Raw genomic sequence first — 20,675 nt, forward strand, 5'->3', positions numbered from 1 at the left:
ATAAACCTCCCTGGGGACTGCTTTTCTCCTCACAAAGTAGGACTGCAGCCCCCTCCTTCATATATCACCTTCTTAGGGCCATAGTGGGAATGGCAAATGCAGTGTTTGGCGTATAGTAGGTACTTGATAAATTACAGCTACTATTTTTCTTGAAGTCTTTCTGGAAACAGAATTGAGAACCACAAAAAAAAAAATTCTTTTTCATGTCCTCAACTTGTGCTCCTCAGAGGGCAGGTGGAGGAATTAGAATTTAGGCTATTTAAGAGATGGGTTAACTACTTAGGCAGGCCTTGGTTCCAATCCTGGTTTGGCCACCTGCTAACTGGGAAACTCTTCTCTAAGCCTCAGTGTGCTCATTTGGAAAATGGGACTGATATTAGTATCTACCTCATGGTGAGCTGGAAGGCTGTAAGATTGTGAGCAGTATTTATAGAGCACTTACTCTGTGCCTGGCTGTATTCTAAGCACTGAGGATCAGCAGTGAAAGGAATGGTGTTTTGCATTTTGGGGATGATGTTCCATTTGGGGATTGGGGGGTAAACAAACACAGAACAGGAAAATAGAGAATTAACGAAGATGATTACAGGTTATCATAAAGGCTATAAAGAAATGAAAGAGGGCGGCCTGTCATGGTGGTTCACGCCTGTAATCCCAGCACTTTCGGAAGCCAAGGCGAGAGGACTGCTTGAGCCCAGGAGTTCAAGACCAGCCTGTATAAAACAAGACCCATCTGTATTTAAAAAAAAAAAAGAAAAAGAAATAGAACCGGGTGCAGTGGCTCACACCTGTAATGCCAGTACTTTGGGAGGCTGAGGCGGGCGGATCACCAGGTCAAAAGATTGAGACCATCCTGGCCAACATGGTGAAGCCCCGTCTCTACTAAAAATACAAAAATTAGCTGGGCATGGTGGTACATGCCTGTAGTCCCAGCTACTCAGGAAGCTGAGGCAGGAGAGTTGCTTGAACCTGGGAGGTGGATGTTGCAGTGAGCTGAGATCGCGCCACTGCACTCCAACCTGGCGACAGAGTGAGACTCTGTCTCAAAATAAATAAAGAAAGGGTAATGTGAGAAACCTGGGGTGCTGCTTGAGTGGGTGCTCGGGGAAGGATTCCTGGCAGAGGTAGCATTTGAGCTGAGTGATAAGGCCACCACAGTGCCTGGTATGTAGTAAGTACTCAAATATAAGTAAGTGCCTGGTATATAGTAAGAAAGTAGATGAATATGGGGATTGGAGGCCTGAGTAGCCCCAGGCCCATTGTTGGGAGGCCCCCACTTCCAATTCCTTGGCTGGTCCCTGTGTCCTATCCTGTACTGACTCACTCCTCATTGGGCCCCTCCAGCCCAGTGAAGGTCAGCTGTCTTCCAATGTCCCCTTGACTCTCTCTCCCATTCAATCTCCCGCTGCCATTTCTACTGCAGGCTGGCTCAACTACCCTCTGGAGAAGATAGGCTTCTGGCGACGCCTGGAGGACCTCATCCAGGGCCTGACGGGCGAGAAGCCTCGGGCAGATGACATGAAATGGGCCCAGAAGATCAAATAACTTCTCTGAGCCTGCTACTTGGTTGCCAACCTTCCCTAGCCCCCAAACCGAAGCCATCTGCCAAATTCCAGCCTCTTCGAGCTGGCCCCTCCAGATGGAGAGGACATCTCCTGGGCTGGGCCCGGGTACCCCCAGCCCACCCCTCATGACACAGAATACTTGAGCCACTGATTTTTAATTTCCTTTTTTTGTTTTTTTTTTTTCCTCGGCCCCTCCTCAGCCACCTGAGCTGCTCTGTCTACAAGCCTGACTCTGCCAGCCTCCCTTGGTAGAGAGGAGGCTTATCCACTCCCTGCACGCCTGCCGCCTCTGCCCTGCTGGGCAGCCCTTCAGTGTGGCTGGCGTTGGGGCCACTGAGTTGCCTCTATCTTTCCCTCCTTGTCTGGCCCCAGTGGTCTGGGGAGCCCCCAGGCACACCTAAGCGTCGCGGAGCATTATTCTGCCACGGCCCTGCATACTGACCCCGGAAGGCTGGACAGCCCCAGCCACCACCTTCAGCCTAGCCTGTCCCCCAAGGATGGCAAAGCTCAGCAGGGGTCTGAGGGTAGCCGGCCAGAAGAGGCTGGAACCTCCTGCCCACGTCTAGACCCCTACTTCTCTGCTGCCCCCACCCTGCCAGAGCTGATGTTTCCAATACCAGGATGTCTTCACAGGGCACAGCCCCTGCAGAGGGTCTTGGTTATTTGGAAGAGGACACAGTATCCCCTCTGGCCAAAGTATGTCAGAGAAGGAAGAGTAGGGCTTTTTTGTTTCTGTTTTTGTTTTTTTTTTTAAAGGTGCTTGCTTGTTTAATGTAAATAATAGAAAGCCTTAATATCTTTTCTGTAACACGGAGTAATATTTTAATGTCATGTTTTGGATGTACATAATATATTTATAACAAAGCAGCAAGAGTCTACTTAACCTTGGCTGCCTCGTGGTGTTTCCTGGCTGGGTGGGGTGGGGGGGTTATCAAGGAGCCTGAGACATGAGGCCCGACTCACTCCATTCCCAGCTCTCCCAACCCGGGCCTTAGGATGAGAGCTGTCACCTAAGACAGTGAATTAATGTTGACATCTGCTTCAAAGCCTTTTGGAGGGGATTGGGTGAGGACAGTGGTCTCTCTTATTGATCATGATGATAAAGTAACGATGGCTGATCCCTGTTTGTGACTTCCGTCTGCAAATATTCACTGGCACCTGGTGTGTGCCAGGCTCTCTCCTGTACACAGGTACAGCGGTGAAAGAACCAACAAAGACCTGTCCTGGTGGGGCTGACCTCCTGGGGAAAGAGTCAATAAACAAATAAATGCACATGGAAATTCGGGTGGTGGTTTGTGAAGAAAATCAAACAGGACAGAACCACTTCGGAAAAGCAGGGTCAGTGCTGCTTTGGCAGAGTGGTCATGAAGGGCCTCTGAGCTGAGACCTGGAGGAGGAGAGGAGGCCAGACAGGAAAGAAGTGAGGGAAGAGGCCTCTTTATGGGACAGCAAGTACACAGGCCCTGAGGCAAGAACAAGCTTGGGACCGGGCGCAATGGCTCACACCTGTGATCCCAGCAGGGAGGCCGAGGTGGGCGGATCACCTGAGGTCAGGGGTTCGAGACCAGCCTGGCCAACGTGGTGAAACCCCATCTCTACTAAAATATACAAAAATTAGCCAGGCATGGTGGCAGACGACTTAATCCCAGCCACTTGAGAGGCAGAGGCAGGAGAATCGCTTGAACCCAGGAGGCGAAGGTTGCAGTGAGCCGAGATCGAGCCATTGCACTCAAACCTGGGGGATAAGAGCGAGACTTCGCTCAGGAAAAAAAAAAAAAAAAAAAAAAAAAAACAAGCTTGAGATTTTAAGAGACGGTAAGGTAGCCAGTGTGGCTGGACTAGAATGAGCTAAGAAAAAATGGAAGACAAGGTTGGGAAAACGTGGACTTTGTTATACAGAGACTCATAGGCTGAGGTGAGTGGGGAGCTGCTGGTCATTTTATTTATTTGTATTTATTACTATTTTTTTAGAGACAGGGTCATGCTCTGTCACCCAGGCTACAATGCAGAGGTGTAATTGCTTATTGCAACCTTGAACTCCTGGACACAAATGATCCTCCTGAGTGGCTGGGACTAGCACGTGCCACCACACCTGGCTTGGGTATTTTTTTTTTTTTTTAAGAAATGGGGTCTCACTATGTTGTCCAGGTTGGTCTTGAACTCCTGGCCTCAAGTGGTCCTCCTTGGCCTTCCAAAGTACTGGGATATGAGCCACTGCACCTGGTCAGGACATTGTAGACAAATTAGTAACTTGTTATTCATTGAATAAGTAATTATAAGGCATCTCCTATGAACTAGGTACTGTGATTCTGTAGTGAACACTACAGACATAGTCAATAGCTAGTCTAGGCTGGCTAGTTTCTGCAATATTAGCCAGAAAAAAGAAAGCCTGTTAGGGACAGGGAAATGCCTAAAGGACTCCAGAGCAGTCACAATGACATTTCTGAGTAGCTGGGATTACAGGTGCCCGTCACCACGCCTGGCTAATTTTTGTATTTTTAGTAGAGATGGGGTTTCAGCATGTTGGCCAGACTGGTCTCGAACTCCAGGTGATCCACCCACCTTGGCCTCCCAAAGTGTTGGGATTACAGACATGAGCCACCATGCCCAGCCATGACATTTATTTTTTAAAATGTGACCCATAATGCCATTTTCCTTTGCCCATCACTAGACTTTTGTGACTATGCCTGAGGGGACCACACAAGGAAGGGTATTAGAATTCGACAACTCATAAATGACAGAAAATTAAGGCAAACAGCTAAAATAATTGTATCAGCTCATAAAATGGAAAAGTCCACAGGTGTTCTGACTTAAGGTTTGGCAGGACCCAGGGGCTCACATGATTCATCAAAACGTGGTCTCCCTAAGCTCTGTTTTTCTGAGTTGAGACTTACTAGACCAGCTCAGCAATCTCAGTTGAAAGTGCTTTCCCAATAGTTGCAGTGGAAGTCCCAAGGCAGGCTCTCATTGGTCTGGACTGGGTCATGTACCCACCCTTGAACCAATCACATTGGCCAGTGGGGTGAAATGCTTTGGTGCCCAGGGCTGAAAAATATCCATCTGGATTTGCAGGGTTGTGATCACCTCTTCCTAAGGCATTACTACAAAAAGAAGTCAGTGGTGGATGGGACAGGCAGCTAAATTCTTTTAGAGGCCAGAGGAGTAGCCTCGCGACTGTGGTGTTGGTTTCCAGGCCCCACCAATCTGTGTCAGTTCCCCTGGAGCCAACAAAAAAAAGCCCTCAGCCTGAGTCCAGAGAGGTAAAGTGACTCCCCCAAGGTCCCACAGGTAGTAAGGGTAGAGCAGGCCTCAGACTCAGACCATTTCACTTCTGAATCCTGGGGGCTGGAAAAAAAAGTCCTTCTCAAAACCAGAAGGTGTGCTGCATTGGGTCTGAGAGTGTTGGGGCCACTTGTGAGATCAGGGACTTGCAAACAAGTGCCTGTGAGGGCCAGACGGGGAAAAATGCTACTTAATATTACTGAGCACTTAACTTTGCGTCAGACTGTGCAGAGAGCTCTGGCACGGGTCCTGTCAAGCAGTCCCTGCCGCTCTGAGGAGTACTCTTTGCACCATTTGCAGATGGGGAAACTGAGGCACAGAGGTCATGTAATATGCCCAAGCTCACAGAGCTGGTAGATGGTAGAATCAGGATTTGAGCCAGCGTCTGACCCAAAGCCCCTGTGCTTTAACGCTCCCATTGTGGAGAGGGAGGTGAGGCAGGTGGCAGGCGAGAAATGTGTCCACTAGTGTCCACTATGAGGCAATGCAGCATGCCTGAGAAAAGGGCCGCTGATGCTGGGGACTGGGATAACCTGGAGACATCAGGCCCAAAGGGCAGCTGCTACTCACAGCAGCTGGTTAAACAGGCGCCAGAAATCTAAACTTTAAAAATGCTGGCTCCGTATTTAAAACATACTGTGGGCAAAACAAAATGGGTGCACGGGCCCAATGCCTGCAGCCTCCCTCCCAGCTGCTGCAGGACGGCTTGGGTTTAGGTGGGCATGTGCTGCCGTCTGGTGGTGGCACAGGGTAGTGGCATGCAGGGCAAACAGATGGGTTTCCAGCTCCACCAGGGGAGCTGTAGTGAACTTGAATACCCCTCTGTGCTTACTGTTCTTTAGAGGCGGCCTGGGCACACACCTTAGGGCGCCCACCCCCAACTTCAACTCCATCACCGCCCCCCCTTTTTTTTCCTTGAGACGGGGTCTCGCTCTGTCACCCAGGCTGGAGCACAGTGGCATGATCTGCGCTCACTGCAGCCTCAACCTCCCAGGCTCAAGCAATCCTCCCACTTCAGTCTCTCGAATAGTGGGGATGACAGACATGTGCCACCACCCCCAGCTAGTTTCTTTTTGTATTTTTTGTAGAGACAGGGTTTCACCATGTTGCTCAGACTGGTCTCGAACTCCTGAGCTCAAGCGATCTGCCCACCTCGGCCTTCCTAAGTGCTGGGATTACAGGCATGAACCACCGCGACCAGCCAACACCCCTTTTGATCAACCAAAAATATTTTCAGGCTACCCATATATACACATATATGTATGTATATACACTGTTTTTTTGTTTTTTTTTTTTTTGCAATAGGTAATGCTTGCATAGGTAAAGAATAAGAATCATGCCAGGCGCAGTGGCTTATATCAAATAATATAAAAGGGGCTAGAGTATGGATCAGCTGACCCTGGACAGTGGGCCAAATCCAGCCCACTTGCTTTTCTATAGCTCAGAAGCTTTTGTGGGTTTTTTGTATTTTAGAGACAGGGTCTTGCCCTGTTGTCCCGGCTGGAATGCAGTGGCACATTCACAGCTCACTGTAACCTCAGACTCCTGAGCTCAAGTGATCCTCCCACCCCAGCCTCCTGAGTAGCTAGGACTACAGATGGACACCACCACATCCAGCTAATTTTTTTTTTTTTTTTAGAGATGGGGTCTCGCTATGTTGCCCAGGGTGGTCTCAAACTCCTGGCCTCAAGTGATCCTCCCACCTCAACCTCCCGAAGCACTGGGATTACAGGTGTGAGTCGCTATGTCAGCCATGAGCATTTTTTAAATGGCTGGGGGAGGGGGAACAATATTTCCTAACACAGAAAATTCAAATTCCAGTTTGTAAACCTGAATTGGCACACAGCCATGCCCCTCATGTACACAGTGTCCAAGGCTGCTTTTGCACTGCAGCAGCAGAGTTGAGTAGTTGCATCGGAGACCACATGGTCCACACAGCCTAAAAAATTTACAATCTGGCCCTTTACAGAGAAAAGTTACCAACCTCTCTCTGGTCTAGATGGAAGAGTAAATTGCTCCCCATTCATATTCCCTCAGGTACTCAGTTCCCCTCCTTAGAGGCCATCACTTTGACAAGACACTCGCAATGCCTTATGTAGGCAGAGGGGTATGTCTGCCCCACTCCTTTTCACACAATATGTAGGATATTATGCACACAGTTCTGCACCTTGCCTTTTTTCACTTAATATATTTTGAAGATAGTGTTATCATCAGTGCTCACAAAATGTTATTATTTTTTACGGCTGTATAGTGTTCCAACTTCAGGATGGAATGGATCTGACTTTTTTTTTTTTCCTGAGACGGAGTCTTGCTCTTTCACCCAGGCTGGAGTGCAGTGGCATGATCTTGACTCACTGCAAGCTCCACCTCCCGGGTTTACACCATTCTCCTGCCTCAGCATCCCAAGTAGCTGGGACTACAGGCGCCCGCCACCACGCCCATCTAATTTTTTGTATTTTTTAGTAGAGACGAGGTTTCGCCATATTAGCCAGGATGGTCCCGATCTCCTGACCTCGTGACCCGCCCACCTCGGCCTCCCAAAGTGCTGGGATTACAGGCATGAGCCACTGCAACTGGCTTTTTTTTTTTTTTTTTTTTTTTTTTTTGAGACAAGGTCTTGCTCTATTACCTGGGCTAGAGTGCAGTGGTGCAATCCCAGCTCACTGCAGCCTCTGCCTCCTGGGCTCAAGCTATCCTCCCTCAGCCTCCATCCCAAGTAGTTGGGATTACAGGTGGATGCCACCATGCTGGGCTAATTTTTTTTATTATTTTTAGTGACGAGGGTCTTGCTTTGTTGCCTAGGCTGGTCTCAAACTCCTGTGCTCTAGCAATCCTCGTGCCTCAGCCTCCCAAAGTGCTGGGATTACAGGCTTGAACCACAAGTGTGTTTCAAATTTTGATAGTGCATACCAAATTGTCTTCCAGAGGCCATGCCGGTTTAAGTTCACAAGTTTTCAGAGTCCCTGTTTCCTCACACCCTTGCCAACACAGCATGTTATCAAATGTTTTGTTCTTTGCCAATCTGATAGATGGTTTTAATTTGCATTTCTCTTACTGTATTTCACTGATTCTAAGATGTCACTGATTGTAAGATGCATCCTGATTTCAGAGATGTTCACATGTAAAAATGTGGCTGGGTGCGGTGGCTCACGCCTATAATCCCAGCACTTTGGAAGGCCAAGGCGGGCAGATCACAAGATCAGGAATTCAAGACCAGTCTGGCCAACATAACGAAACCCCGTCTCTACTAAAAATACAAATAATAACAATAATAATAATAATAATTAGCTGGGCGTGGTGGCAGGCGCCTGTAGTCCCAGCTACTTGGGAGGCTGAGGCAGGAGAATTGCTTGAACCCGAGAGGCAGAAGTTGCAGTGAGCTGAGATCATGCCACTGCACTCCAGCCTGAGCGACACAGTGAGACTCTGTCTCCAAAAAAAAAAAAAAAAAGTAAAAACGTGTATCTTCAAATCACTGAAATACAATATGTTGTGTGAGATTGGGCATCTTACTGTGAGTTTAAAATGCATTTGCATTTCCTCATCGGTTCATGCCCTTTTCTTATTTTGCTTGCAACGCAGGGTAGTAGTGGTTAAAAGTGTAGGATTCCAATCCCAGTTCTGCCACTTACAAGCCTGTGACTTTGGGCAAGTTACTTAACCATTCTGTGTCTCAGTTTCCTCATCTGCAAAATGGGGATAATAATGGTACCTACCTTATAGGATAGGTGTGAAGATTAAATACATTATTATATGCAAAATACCATGTTCCTGGAATATGGCAAATGCTCAATAAATATTTGCTATAACTGTCATCTTTGAGTTATTTTTTCTTAATGAGTTGCAAGGGCTCTTTATAAATTAAGGAAACATCCTTTTTATTCCCCTGCCTCCCCACCTCAAACCCCTAGTTTTCATTCCTTTTTCCCTGACCACAAAAGTAACATGTAATACAAAATTCAGACACTACAAAAATTGTATCAGAAGAAGCCAATGGAAACAACTGAGACCATTGATAGAGTGAGTTAATGAAGTGCACCAAGGCCCCCTGCCCACCCACTCCCACCTCTTTTTGACTGTATATTTCAAAACTACATCAGACATTAAATAAGATGTCTCAGCACTATGGCTAGACACACCTCAGGGAACCATGACTCCACATATATGCCATAGAATTTCACTAGCAAATGCATCACACATCCTGTTGGGTTTTTTTTGTTTGCTTGTTTTAGATGCAGTTTTGCTCTGTTGCCCAGCCCGGAGTGCAGTGCTGCGGCCACCTCTGCCTCCCAGGTTCAAGCGATTCTCCTGCCTCAGCCTCCCAGGTAGCTGGGATTAAAAGCATGAGCCACCACTCTCGGCTAATTTTTGTATTTGCAGTAGAGATGGGGTTTTGCCATGTTGGCCAGGCTGGTCTCGAACTCCTGACCTCAGGTGATCCGCCCGCCTCGGCCTCCCAAAGTGTTGGGATTACAGGCGTGAGCCAGGGCGCCCAACCTTCTCTTCAGCTTTCATGAGGGGAGGCAAAGTTTCCAAACACCCACCCCGCCATGTGGGGACATGGCAACTGGACTGGCAGTAAACAGTGCCCAACACACCTCTCTGGGTTCCCTGCCACCAATATTGCTGCTGCCCAGTTGGGTGTCCTCACCCTGTCTCCTCATGGCAGCACGATGCACTTTGCAAAAAGGCAAACCTGCCCACATTTTGCTCAAAACCTCCCAGGCTCCACCTCCCTCATCACAGGAGAGTCAGCAGGTGACACAGGATAAAGAAAACTGGATTCCAGAACTGATTTTACTCCTTCCTTGTGTGACCTTGGAAAAGCCATCTAACTCCTCTAAGCCTCAGTTTTCTCATCTCACAAATGGAAATGGTAACAGCTACTTTGCAAGGGTCATTGAGGATTAAATAATAATAGCAGCTAATACTTATATTGCACTTAGTGCCAAGCGCTTTTCTAAATTCTCTAGTTTTATTAACCATTTTAATCTTCCCCAAAATCCGATAAAACAAGACTCTTATCCCCATCAGCTGAGTTTATCAGCTCAAGCGCACAGCGGCGACCAGGCGCAGGCGCCGGGAGGAATCCCGCTCTGGGGACCGGTTGTGACGTCCAGGAATGGGGCAGAGCCTCTTCGAGGGAGCGTGTGCGCGGGACGTACTACAACTCCCACCAGGCACCGCGTCAACGCCAGCCTACAATAACCAGCATGCCCCGGGCTGTCCCGCTTAACCTCTTCCTGCGATGAGCTCTGCACGGTAATTATTATTGTCAATTTTACTTGCAAGAAGTTTCCTACAAGAGCCAAGGAATCCATGCGAGTAGACATTTACGGGCATCATGGATAAAAAGGCTTGTGTTTTAATCCTCATCCTCTACCTGTTAGCTCTGAGTCTCAGTTTTCTCATCTCTAAAACGGGGATAGTCACAGGAGTTGCTGCATCGAGTTGTGAGGATTAAAAGCTGGATGTAACGGCTTGGTAAATATCAGCGCTTCTAGTGTCCCTTCCTCCTCCCTGTGCCAAGGGGTTTTAGGAAAGCATTTTATCTCCACAGCAATCCTATGAGGTTGATACTGCTATCCTCATAGAAGGGGAAACTGATGCCAGGAGAGGTTCAAGCGTCTTACCTGAAGTCACAAAGCACACTGAGTGATGAAGGAAGACTTGAACCTAGAAAATTTACTGCAAAAGTGAGTCCACCTTAGGAACCCAAATGCTTCCACCTGCTACTGATGCTTTACAGTGACCCCAAGTCCAGGGCAAGTATTTTCCGTGCTCCCCAAAGCAAACTTGTATCACGTGATACACGAAAAGTCAAGTTGCTTCACCTGTAGCCAGTGCTGGCACTTGGAGAGCTAATTACAGCTGAATTTGACGTGGTTGAAGGAATCGAGGAAGACTTCCCTGAGGGGGTGGTGCTGGATCTGAGAACTGAAGAGTGGAGACAGCACAAGCAAAGCCCCTGAAGTGGGAGAGGCCTTGCGTTCCAGGGGGCTTGCAAAGGGCCAGTGTCGCTGCAGAGGTACAGAAAGTCTCAGAGGCGCAGGCTGTGCCAAGGCTATGATGAGGCAAGTGGGGGACCTAGGGTGCAGAATTTTTTTTTTTTTTTTTTTTTTTTGAGACAGAGTCTCTCTCTGTTGCCCAGGATGGAATGCAATGGCGCGATCTCGGCTCACTGCAACCTCTGCCTCCCAGGTTCAAGCGATTCTCCTGCCTCAGCCTCCTGAGTAGCTGGGATTACAGGCGCCTGCCACCACGCCCAGCTAATTTTTGTATTTTTAGTAGAGACAAGGTTTCATCATGTTGACCAGGCTGGTCTGGAACTCCTGACCTCAGGTGATCCGCCCACCTCTGCCTCCAAAAGTGCTGGGATTACAGGCATGAGCCACTACGCCTTGCCCTAGGGTGCAGATTTTAAGGAGTCACTCACCTGCAGGGCTGTACAAGTGCAGAGTCAGGTCCTGAGTGAAAGCCCCGTTAAATCTGATGGCCCCATCCTCGTCCCAGCCCTGGATGCAAAGCCTTGTACACAGGGTGTCCAGGCATCCTGGTTTGCCCTGGAGAGCCCTGGTTTCCACTTGCCCTGGTGAGATTATAATAGGTCCTCTTTTAATCTGATGAGTGTCCTCATTAGGTGATAATCTATGGTCACTCAACTTGTAGAGTTTGTATTTTATCCAGAGGGAATGGGGAGCCACTGAAGGCTTTAGCTGGAGGGTGTTTTGAGCAGATGTTGGTCCATATGGAGAATGGACCATGGGGGAGAGAATGGAAGCTGCTGGGGTCTTCCAAGCAGGGGATAAAGGCAGCTTGTCCTGAGTGGAGAAGTGAATGGAGCGGGAGAGATGCAGAGTAGGCATTGTTGTCAGACAAAGGTGATGAATTGGATGTGCTGGGTGAGGGCTTGCAGCTTCCTTGTCCCTCTATGTTTAGAGTCCTGGTCCTTCTGCCAGTATTTTGCTCTGTGACCTTAAGCCAGTCCCTTCACCTCTCTCAGCTTCAGGGTCTACATCCATATAAGGGCTTCTCAGACAATTTAAAATATAGGAGGAGTAACTTCTTGGGTTTATTTGCAAAAATATTTCCTGAGGGCCTTTGCACAAGCTGTTCCCTCTACCTCCTCATTGTTAGGATCTCTGTTGAAATACGACCACCTTAGGAGGCCCTTCCTGACCATCCTCCGCTGCCCTTTTCTTGGTTTATCTCTAGCCTATCAGAATTGTAGTTTCCTGTTTATTTACTTGCTGTCTATGACTAGAATGTAAGCCCCTGAAAGCAGGGATTTGCTTCTTCAGAGATGTCTATCCATCCCCAGCTCCTAGCACAGTGTCTGGTACATAGTAGGTGCTTAATGTTTGTTTGGTTGAATGAATGAATGAACGAACGAATGAATGAATGAATTGGGCAGATGGTTAGCAAATGTTTTCCCTGCCACCTTATTGCCCCAAAATCATTTAACTGCACCCACTTCAAGCCTTCTCTGGCCAGGGAGCATCAATCCTAGAAGCCAGATCATCTGACCTGGAGGGTGACGATTCAAATTCAAATCTGAACCTGGAGGTTAAAATTCTGTCTGTCTCTGCCACTTAACAGCTGAGTTTAGATAAATCGTTTAATCTCTCTCGGCTGCATTTTTCACATTAATTCTGACCTTGTGGAGATGTGGTGAGGATCTAGATAGGAACTAGACAGGAAAAAGCCCCAAGTGAATTCGGCGCTTTTGTTTGAAGCTATCTTTTCTTTTTCTTTCACAATCGCGCCTTCCCAAGCCTAGTCACCCCTGCCCTTCTCACTAAGCACGTCACAACCTCCCTTGCACCCGATGTGGGGGGACTTGCAGGTTGCTGAGCCCTCGAGCACGCAGATATTTCCTTTCTCTAAAAGGGAAGGAAAAGAGCCTCCCCGGCCTCGGGTCGCGCAGGTCTCCGGAGCGGGCGTCAGCGGCGGCGTCTGTGCGTGCGCGCGCGCCTGCGCATCAGGGCCAGGGGACGGGTGGGGGGTGAAGAAGGGGCCGGCCTTCAAGCAACAGCGACGCAAGATGGCAGCCACCACGGGCTCGGGTGAGCGGGGGCGCCGGGCCCGGCCGGCCGAAGGGGCATGGGCTTGGGCCGGGGGCTGGGGACTCTCAAAGGCTCCTGCAGGGGGGCCAGGGTCCCCGCGCCGCCTCTGTCCGGTGGGCTCCGCTGCAGCCACCAGCAGGCGGTGGCCGGAAGCACGGGCGGGGGGCTGAGGGGCCTGTGGGCGGCGCGGCGAGGCCCTAAGGCTCCCCCGGGAGGCGTGAGGGCCCCGCTGCGCTACCTAGGGGAGCCGGAGTGGGCGAGGAGCGAGCTCCAAGGCACTCCTGAGGAGACTGGGGCTGGCGACTCTTAAGGGGCGACCAAGGGGTTCCCTAGGGGAGGAGGCGCCCCACAGCGGATGGAAGTCCCATACTGGGTGCCAGGGGTGCGGCTGAGGGGGGCCCTTGGTATGTCTGGAGGGGACATCATAGGAGCCCCTCAAGCTGGATGGGAGGAAGAAACGGGATCCTCAGAGGGTGACTCGAGAGGATCCCCTATTGGTTGAGGGGACGGCTCCGGCGTTAGTTTTAGAGATGGGGTTAGCCGAGGAAATAGCTGTGTTGACTAGAAAGGAGGAGCCTTGGAGCGGCTGCTTTTGGGGAGAATTAAGGGAATCTCCGCATGATAAGTGAGAGCGGGGGGGAAAGGATTCAGATGCCAGAGGGACTTGATTGCAGTGATAGTGAAATGACCCCATCATTACCAGTCTCCTATTCGAGGATACAGATGGATTGCTCCAATTTCGCTTTCAGGGGACAGGTCCGAGTGGGGCAATTGGTGGAAGCCTCTGATATTGAATGAGGAAGAACAGGTGAATTGGGAATCCCGAGGATGTCTCTTTGGGAGTGGGGATTCAACTGAGGGAAGCCCCTGAAATGAGTTAGTGGAAAAGGTCGGGTTCCAGAGATGTTTCTTGTAAACGAGAAGTCTCCTCTTTTTGAATTGAGTGAGGGAAGCATATCCTAGAAGTGTCTCTTCTGTGGAGACGCTCACTCTCATCCACTCCTTTGATAATTGGGACAAATATGTGGGTTCAGCTCAGAAGTTCCCCACTGGCTGATGGGAGTAGGGAGGTGAATAGATGAAATGGAAACTCTTGGGTGAGGCTGCACCCTCGGGTGCCTGGCAGTGAAGTTGGCCAAGGAGGTTCTCTCAGATGGGGTGAAGATGGGTTACCTCTGATGGAGGAAGCAAACAGGACCACAGTGTTCCCCACTGTGGGGCTGCAGGGACACCAACCTGAGTACGGCAGTCATTGGGGTATTTAAGGCCACAGCAGGGGCAGTGTTGGGAAGGAATTGGTGATCCAGGAGAAATAGGGTGAGGGAAATTCTTTACAATGTTGCTCCTCTGCGGTCTCAAGGAGCCATACTTGTCTGATGGTTGGGGTGAGAATAAAAGAAATTGAATATGGGGGATCTGACTGAAGTGACCCACCAGAAGCTGCTGCCTTTTGCATTTAAAACAGTGGGGTCTTCTTGCAGCATAGCGGAGACCATGAATCCTTTTACTCGATTTTGATTTCAGCTGGAACAGTGCTGAGTCAATTCATTTACCAAGACGCTGCCCCAGGCACTCCCAGAAGAGAGATTCTGAGTCAGGCCAGACTGCTGGGGGAGACTTCTCACCAGAATAACACTCGTACCAGGTCGTAATGAAGCAAGGGGCCCAGTGTGCTGGCGGTAGCCAGCAATAAGGTGCTGTTGCAGCTCAGCCCTGCTTGCAGTCACTCGGTTGGCTACCTACAATCTGAGTTAACAGCTGCCCGATTCTAACTTCTGGAGACCCTGACAGTTAAAAAGTGAGTGCTTTGTAAATGGCTATGGTGATCAGATAAAATATCAGCTGCTCTCTAGTGGAATACAAGAGCATTTGGCATGGTTTAGATAACATAGAACAGGCTTTGAGGTGCCCTAAAATGAACTTCCCAAAATTCTTTTTGTCTGTTTATTCAACAGATATTTACTGAGGGCCTATTATGTCCCATTGTGGATAGCAAACAAAACGGACATAGTCTGTGTCCTTTGGGAGCTTCCATTTGAGTCAAGGAGAGAAGGCTGTTAAGGGGTAAATAAGACAATTTCAGATAGCAGTAAGTGCTATGGAGGAAATTGTGTGATATGATAAAGAGTGTCTGGAGAGGTGGGCAGGGAAGGCTTCTCTGAGAAAGTGACATTTCAACTGAGGGAAATAATGGAAAGAGCCAACCCTACAGTGTCACAGGCAGGAGAGAGGGTGGACTGTGAGTGCAAAGGCCTTGTGGTGGGACTGAGCTTGGCATGTTGAAAGAACAGGATAAAAGGCCTTAGTGTGCAAGCAAGGCTTGTTAAAGAGATGAGTTGGAGAGACATGGCTTTGGATTTGACTTGGTGTGAGGGGAAGCCATCAAACAAGTATCTGGTATGAAGTAGGCAGTCAGTAAATATTTGTTGAATGAATAAATAAGAGTCTTAAAAAGAGGAGTATGGCAAGATCTGACCTTCGTCCCTAGGCAGTGAAAAGAGTGCAGGGTGCTAAGAGTCCCTAGGCAGTGAAAAGAGTGCAGGGTGCTAAGCAGACCTTACTTGGGTTAAACTAAAATGAGTGTACAGGCCTCTCTGCTTTCTAACCCTGAGAAGTCTTCCAGGTGTGGTCAGGGCCCTGAGGCCTTCCTTAGTCAGGTTTAGAGTGAGGCTCTTGATTAATCTGTGCTTCTGGTTGCCAGGAAACAGCTGTGAAGCCTTTGAGTTCCTGTAAGGGCTGAACTTAGTTTTTTATGGTCACTGCTTTCAGCATTTGGCTACACCGCCTTCCCACTTCCTTTGGTTCTGCAATGTGTGATATCTACATATGTTTTAGAGGGTGGAACTGTGAAAAGCCCACCACAGATCCTCAGAATCCCCATGTTATGACAGATGACTTCCTCCTGCCTTGGCCAGGATTGCAGCACATCAAATAGTGGCCCTTGGTTTCCAGGCCCTTCCTCTCACTTAGCAGCCCACGGGCTTCCCTGACATTTAATCAGAAAGTAAGTGCCAGAGTGGTAAGCCCTGGTGGGGCATGATTTTAAATTTGCATACATCGGAGTGGCCTCATATGCACATTCGGCTTATAAAAACTTAACCATAAGGCTGGGCGCTGTGGCTCACGCCTGTAAATCCCAGCACTTTGGGAGGCCGAGGCGGGTGGATCACAAGGTCAGGAGATCGAGACTATCCTGGCTAACACGGTGAAACCCCGTCTCTACTAAAAATACAAAAAATTAGCCAGACGTGGTGGCAGGCGCCTGTGGTCCCAGCTACTCAGGAGGCTGAGGCAGGAGAATGGCGTGAACCCGGGAGGCAGAGCTTGCAGTGAGCCAAGATCGCACCACTGCACTCCATCCAGCCTGGGCGACAGAGCGAGACTCCGTCTCAAAAAAACAAAACAAAACAAAACAAAACAAAAAAAAACCTTAACCATGTGGGCAACAGAGATCCATTCAAGGGTCTTCCCCAGAGAGAGCTGGAAATGGATGAAAACTCACAGTCCCTTAGTTTTTCTCAGTTCCCTTGTGTCTCACTGTGTGAGCATCTTATGCCAATTGTAATTAAGTGCCTTTTTTACAACATGGGCCCTACATTCAAAGAATAGCCTCATATTGTGCTCAGCCAAAGAAATAGTAGCCTGCCCCAGTGATAGAGGGGAAACTGACTTTGTTGGGCTAGTGCAAGCTTTTGTGTGTGTGTGTGTGTGTGTGTGTGTGTGTGTGTGTGGCGGAGTTTCGCCCTGTCACCTGGCTGGAGTGCAGTGGTGCAGTCTCGGCTCACTGCAACCTCCGCTTCCCAGGTTAAAGCAATTCTCCTGCCTCAGCCTCCTGAGTAGCTGGGATCACAGGCACACGCCACCACGCCCGGCTAATTTTTGTATTTTTAGTAGAGTTGGGGTTTCTCCATGTTGGTCAGGCTGGTCTCGAACTCCTGACCTCATGATCTGCCCTCCTCAGCCTCCCAAAGTTCTGGGATTACAGGCATAAGCCACCGCGCTGGGCTGCCAGCTATTATTTTCTTAAGGGATTACCAAGGTTAATTTTGATGATCATGATTTTCCCCCTTCACATTAACTTAAAACCACTCTATTTCCCCCACCACATTCTCTTTTCTCTTCATATCTCTGTCCCTCCCACCTCCCCCCAAATTGTAGCTCTGTAGAAATTTGATAAAAGTAGAATACAAAATATGAAGTCAGGAATCCTCTGCTTAATTTTGAAGGGGCACAATGAAGTTCAGAGCAGCACATTTGGCAAAGTAAATATTTGAATATTATTACTGTTATATTGTTGATAGTGCTTTAGAGTGTCCCATGGACTTTGACTCTCCTGTGATGTTGTCTCCTCTAACTCTCCACAGCCTGGTCACCAGCCAGGAGCAGTATCCATCCACATTACTGAGGGAGGAGCCAAAAGCCAAGGGAAACTGGTGATGCTCAGACTAGAGCCCAGGCATTTTTATCTCCCGTTACCTCCCCAGCCTGCTCCAGTACCTTAGGAAGGAAAAGGAAAAGGCATGGATTTAGGGATATGTTCTTCCTAGGTCTTGGAATGTTTAATCTTGGAGAGAGAAAGGGCTTTAGTAAGAAATGTCTGCTGCTACCCATTTCAGGAACTCTTTTTATAGCATCTCTGGCCACTGTCTGTCCTCTTCTGGGTTATGTGCTGTCCAAGGAGAGTGAGGTCCTTTTTTAAGGAAGCTCTTGCTTATATTTTATACTGAATAACTTACAGCTCTTGGGCTTGGACCCCCATCATGGCATGTACAAAGTAGTTCCTCATCCTTATTTACATGCAAGCCATCAAACTTCTTTTTAAGTTGCACTCCTAGGGTTAACTAACTGCTGGACACTGTATTAACTGCATTATCTCACTTGTCACAGCAGACCATTGTGAAGGGCTGTATCGATTGTGAAGGTGAGGAAACAGGCCAGGAGATGAGTGACTAGCCTGAGGTGCAGAGCCTGGGTGCTCTGGGACGGTGTTGCTTCAGGTCATGTGCTCTTGGCCAGGATGATAGTTCTTCCAGCCCCCATTTCCTATTCTCTGAGGTAGGCCTGCAAGCATCTTCAGCCATTGGCATGTCTGTTGTTGTTTCTGCCTTGGCTGTTTAACTTATTTGTGGGTAGATAGCAATGGCCTCTGGAGTAGTAGTCTTTCCTCATCTTCACATCCACCCTGTCACAAGTCCAGTAGGTGTAACCCCAAACTAAATGCCAAATCCTCCTTTCTGTCTACACTCTTGTCATCCTAGTCTAACCAGAACCATCTTTCTCTTGCCTGGAAGATGGAAAAAGCCTCTTGCTTTCAGTCTTGGCCTTTCCACTTTCTATACAGGAGACAGAATGATCTTTCACAGACATAAAACAGAAACTGCCACTCCCCTTCAGAAAGCCCTTCCCACTGCTCTTATTACTGAATAACCCATCCCTTTTCCACGGCCCACAAGGCCCTGCCGCCGTGACTTCATGTGGTATCATATATACCTCTGATCTTGCTCTGTCCCCAGATCTTCATGGGCCTGACTGCTGTTCTTCAGGTCACAGCTACCCAGAAAGGCCATCCCTGAGCACTCCATTCAATGTAGTTTTTCAGTCATTGTCACAGCTTCTTGTTTTGCTCTGTTTCTCTAAAGCACTTAACCTTACCTGAAGTGTTGTTTTTTTGCATATTTTCTATGCCTTTTCACTAGGGCAAGATTCTGTCCCATCTGCTGTGTCCCTAGCACGAGCACAGTTCTGGACCAAATAGTAAGTACTCAGTAAATATTTGTGAATGTTGCAGTGAGTTAATTCAGGATCTCTTTGATGTAGCCAAATGGATACATTTGACAATTTGCAGAGAAACAATGTATCTGATAGGGCAGAAGCAAAAGTGGCTATTCAGCCTTTCAAAAAACTAAACCTCTTATTCTTGTTTGGTGGTATTTATAGAGGTACTTGATCATAGAATTAACCATCCTCCTCCCCTTCTCCAGTTGTCCTGACTCATTTCCCACATCTTGTTTCCCCCCTTGTCAAAGAAAATCTGATGCTTGGCCTTGGTCACTGACCCTAGCAGCAGAAGAGCATAAGGTCTTGTATTCTGTCACCACCTGTTGTCACATCGTTGGACTGTAAAGAATGACACATTGCTACTAATTCCTCCCCTAGAATTCCCCTAGAGCAATGCATCCCAAACTAGTATACCTCAGAGTCACCTGGAAGGCTTGTCAAATTCTTAGGCCCACCTTTGGAGTTTCAGATTCAGGAATTCTGGGCTGGGGGCCTGAGAATGTACATTTCTAGCAAGTTCGCAGATGAGGTCCAGGCTGCAGGTCTGAGGACTAACTTGGAGAACCATTGCTCTAGAGAAGGAGGAAAAAAGAACTTCTGGGCAGGCTAACTAGACAGCCAGACTACACTTGGCCGGTTGCTCAGAAATAAAAGTTACTTGATTTTGGCTTTATGTCCAGTTTTCAAGGACATTGAATCCCAGTGCATCACCTTCCATACCTCCTCATTTTCTAAAGTGGGAGCAGCATCAGATTCCTAGCTCAGTTCACTGTCTTCCCTGAATGGGCAACCAAACCATTTTTATCTAGCAGCTTTCTTTTCAGGAGAAACCTCTGAGGTTCTACTGTTTGTTTGTTTGTTTGTTTGTTTGTTTGTTTGAGACAGAGTTTCGCTCTTCTTGCCCGGGCTGGAGTGCAATGGTGCAATCTTGGCTCACTGCAACCTCTGCCTCCTAGGTTCAAGCGATTCTCCTGCCTCAGCCTCCCGAGTGGCTGGGATTACAGACATGTGCCCCCACACCTGGCTAATTTTGTATTTTTAGTAGAGACAGGATTTCTCCATGTTGGTCAGGCTATTCTTGAACTCCTGACCTCAGGTGATCCACCCACCTCGGCCTCCCAAAGTGTTGGGGTTACAGGTGTGAGCCACCACGCCCAGCCAGTTCTACCATTTTAATTCAAGACCTAGGCCAGGGTTTTCCAAGATTGACATGCTGGGATAGCTGCTCCTTGGTGGCTATGATTTTCCCAAAACATGTTTTAAAGGACTTCAGAATCCTTTTTGTGCCACAGATATTTTAATATGTTGCTGTGTTTCAGATTACTACATTAAATGTTTTACTGTGACATGGTATAAAGCTCTATCAACTATTCATGCTTTTTAAACCTGGTTGCCGTATTTTCTTTGCAATATCCTGCAACTGCTGACTTTTAAGTTTATATTTTGCTAAGAGAATAACCGGCTGACTTTTGATACTGACACAGATCCAGGAAAAAGCCTTCTGGAAAGAATACTTCTGAAATAATATGAACAAATATTTTCTTCAAAAAGTCTTGGATTACTATGATATTTTAGCACCTTGGTGAAGTTTTCTTAACATTTTCATAGTTCACTTTTTAATAGTCACAGTCTATTTGATTATACTTATCATTAGCTATAGATTTTCCTAGTGTACCTCCTAGCTATTATAGAGCCTATAGTTCTCTTGGTTTTGCAAGATTATAAGAGTCCTTTTTTTTTTTTTTTTTTTTTTTTTTTTGACGAGTCCCTGTTGCCCAGGCTGGAGTACAGTGGCATGATCTCAGCTCACTGAAACCTCCACCTCCCGGATTCAAGTGATTCTCATGCCTCAGTCTCCTGAGTAGCTGGGATTACAGGCATGTGCCACCACAACTGGCTAATTTTTGTATTTTTAACAGAGCTGGAGTTTCACCATGTTGGCCAGATTTGTCTCAAACTCCTGACCTCAGGTGATCCACCCACTTCG

The 20,675-nt window shown here is 48.1% G+C and overlaps 2 protein-coding genes across 9 annotated transcripts in view; both read left to right on the plus strand.

The window, feature by feature from the left end:
- The window catches only part of PEDS1 (plasmanylethanolamine desaturase 1), a 29,766-nt gene extending 27,321 nt beyond the window's left edge, over positions 1–2,445 (plus strand). The window contains exon 6 of the mRNA XM_008014303.3: positions 1,421–2,445. Coding sequence (XP_008012494.1) covers positions 1,421–1,542 — 122 coding nt within the window. The 3' untranslated portion in view covers positions 1,543–2,445. The remainder of the gene's footprint in view (positions 1–1,420) is intronic.
- A 7,583-nt stretch (positions 2,446–10,028) lies between these two features.
- Positions 10,029–20,675, plus strand: part of UBE2V1 (ubiquitin conjugating enzyme E2 V1) — a 37,762-nt gene continuing 27,115 nt past the window's right edge. For 2 of the 8 annotated variants that reach the window (XM_008014312.3, XM_073005912.1), the window contains exon 1: positions 12,784–12,910. In XM_008014312.3, the coding sequence (XP_008012503.2) occupies positions 12,889–12,910 (22 nt within the window). In that variant the 5' untranslated portion in view covers positions 12,784–12,888. Of the gene's footprint in view, positions 10,107–10,450; positions 10,545–12,783; positions 12,911–14,434; positions 14,709–18,606; positions 18,665–20,675 lie in introns of those variants that run through there. The other 6 variants (XM_008014322.3, XM_008014318.3, XM_037982646.2 and 3 more) reach the window with 6 other exon arrangements.

Source organism: Chlorocebus sabaeus, chromosome 2 (assembly GCF_047675955.1).
Source record: "Chlorocebus sabaeus isolate Y175 chromosome 2, mChlSab1.0.hap1, whole genome shotgun sequence".
NCBI lineage: Eukaryota > Metazoa > Chordata > Mammalia > Primates > Cercopithecidae > Chlorocebus > Chlorocebus sabaeus.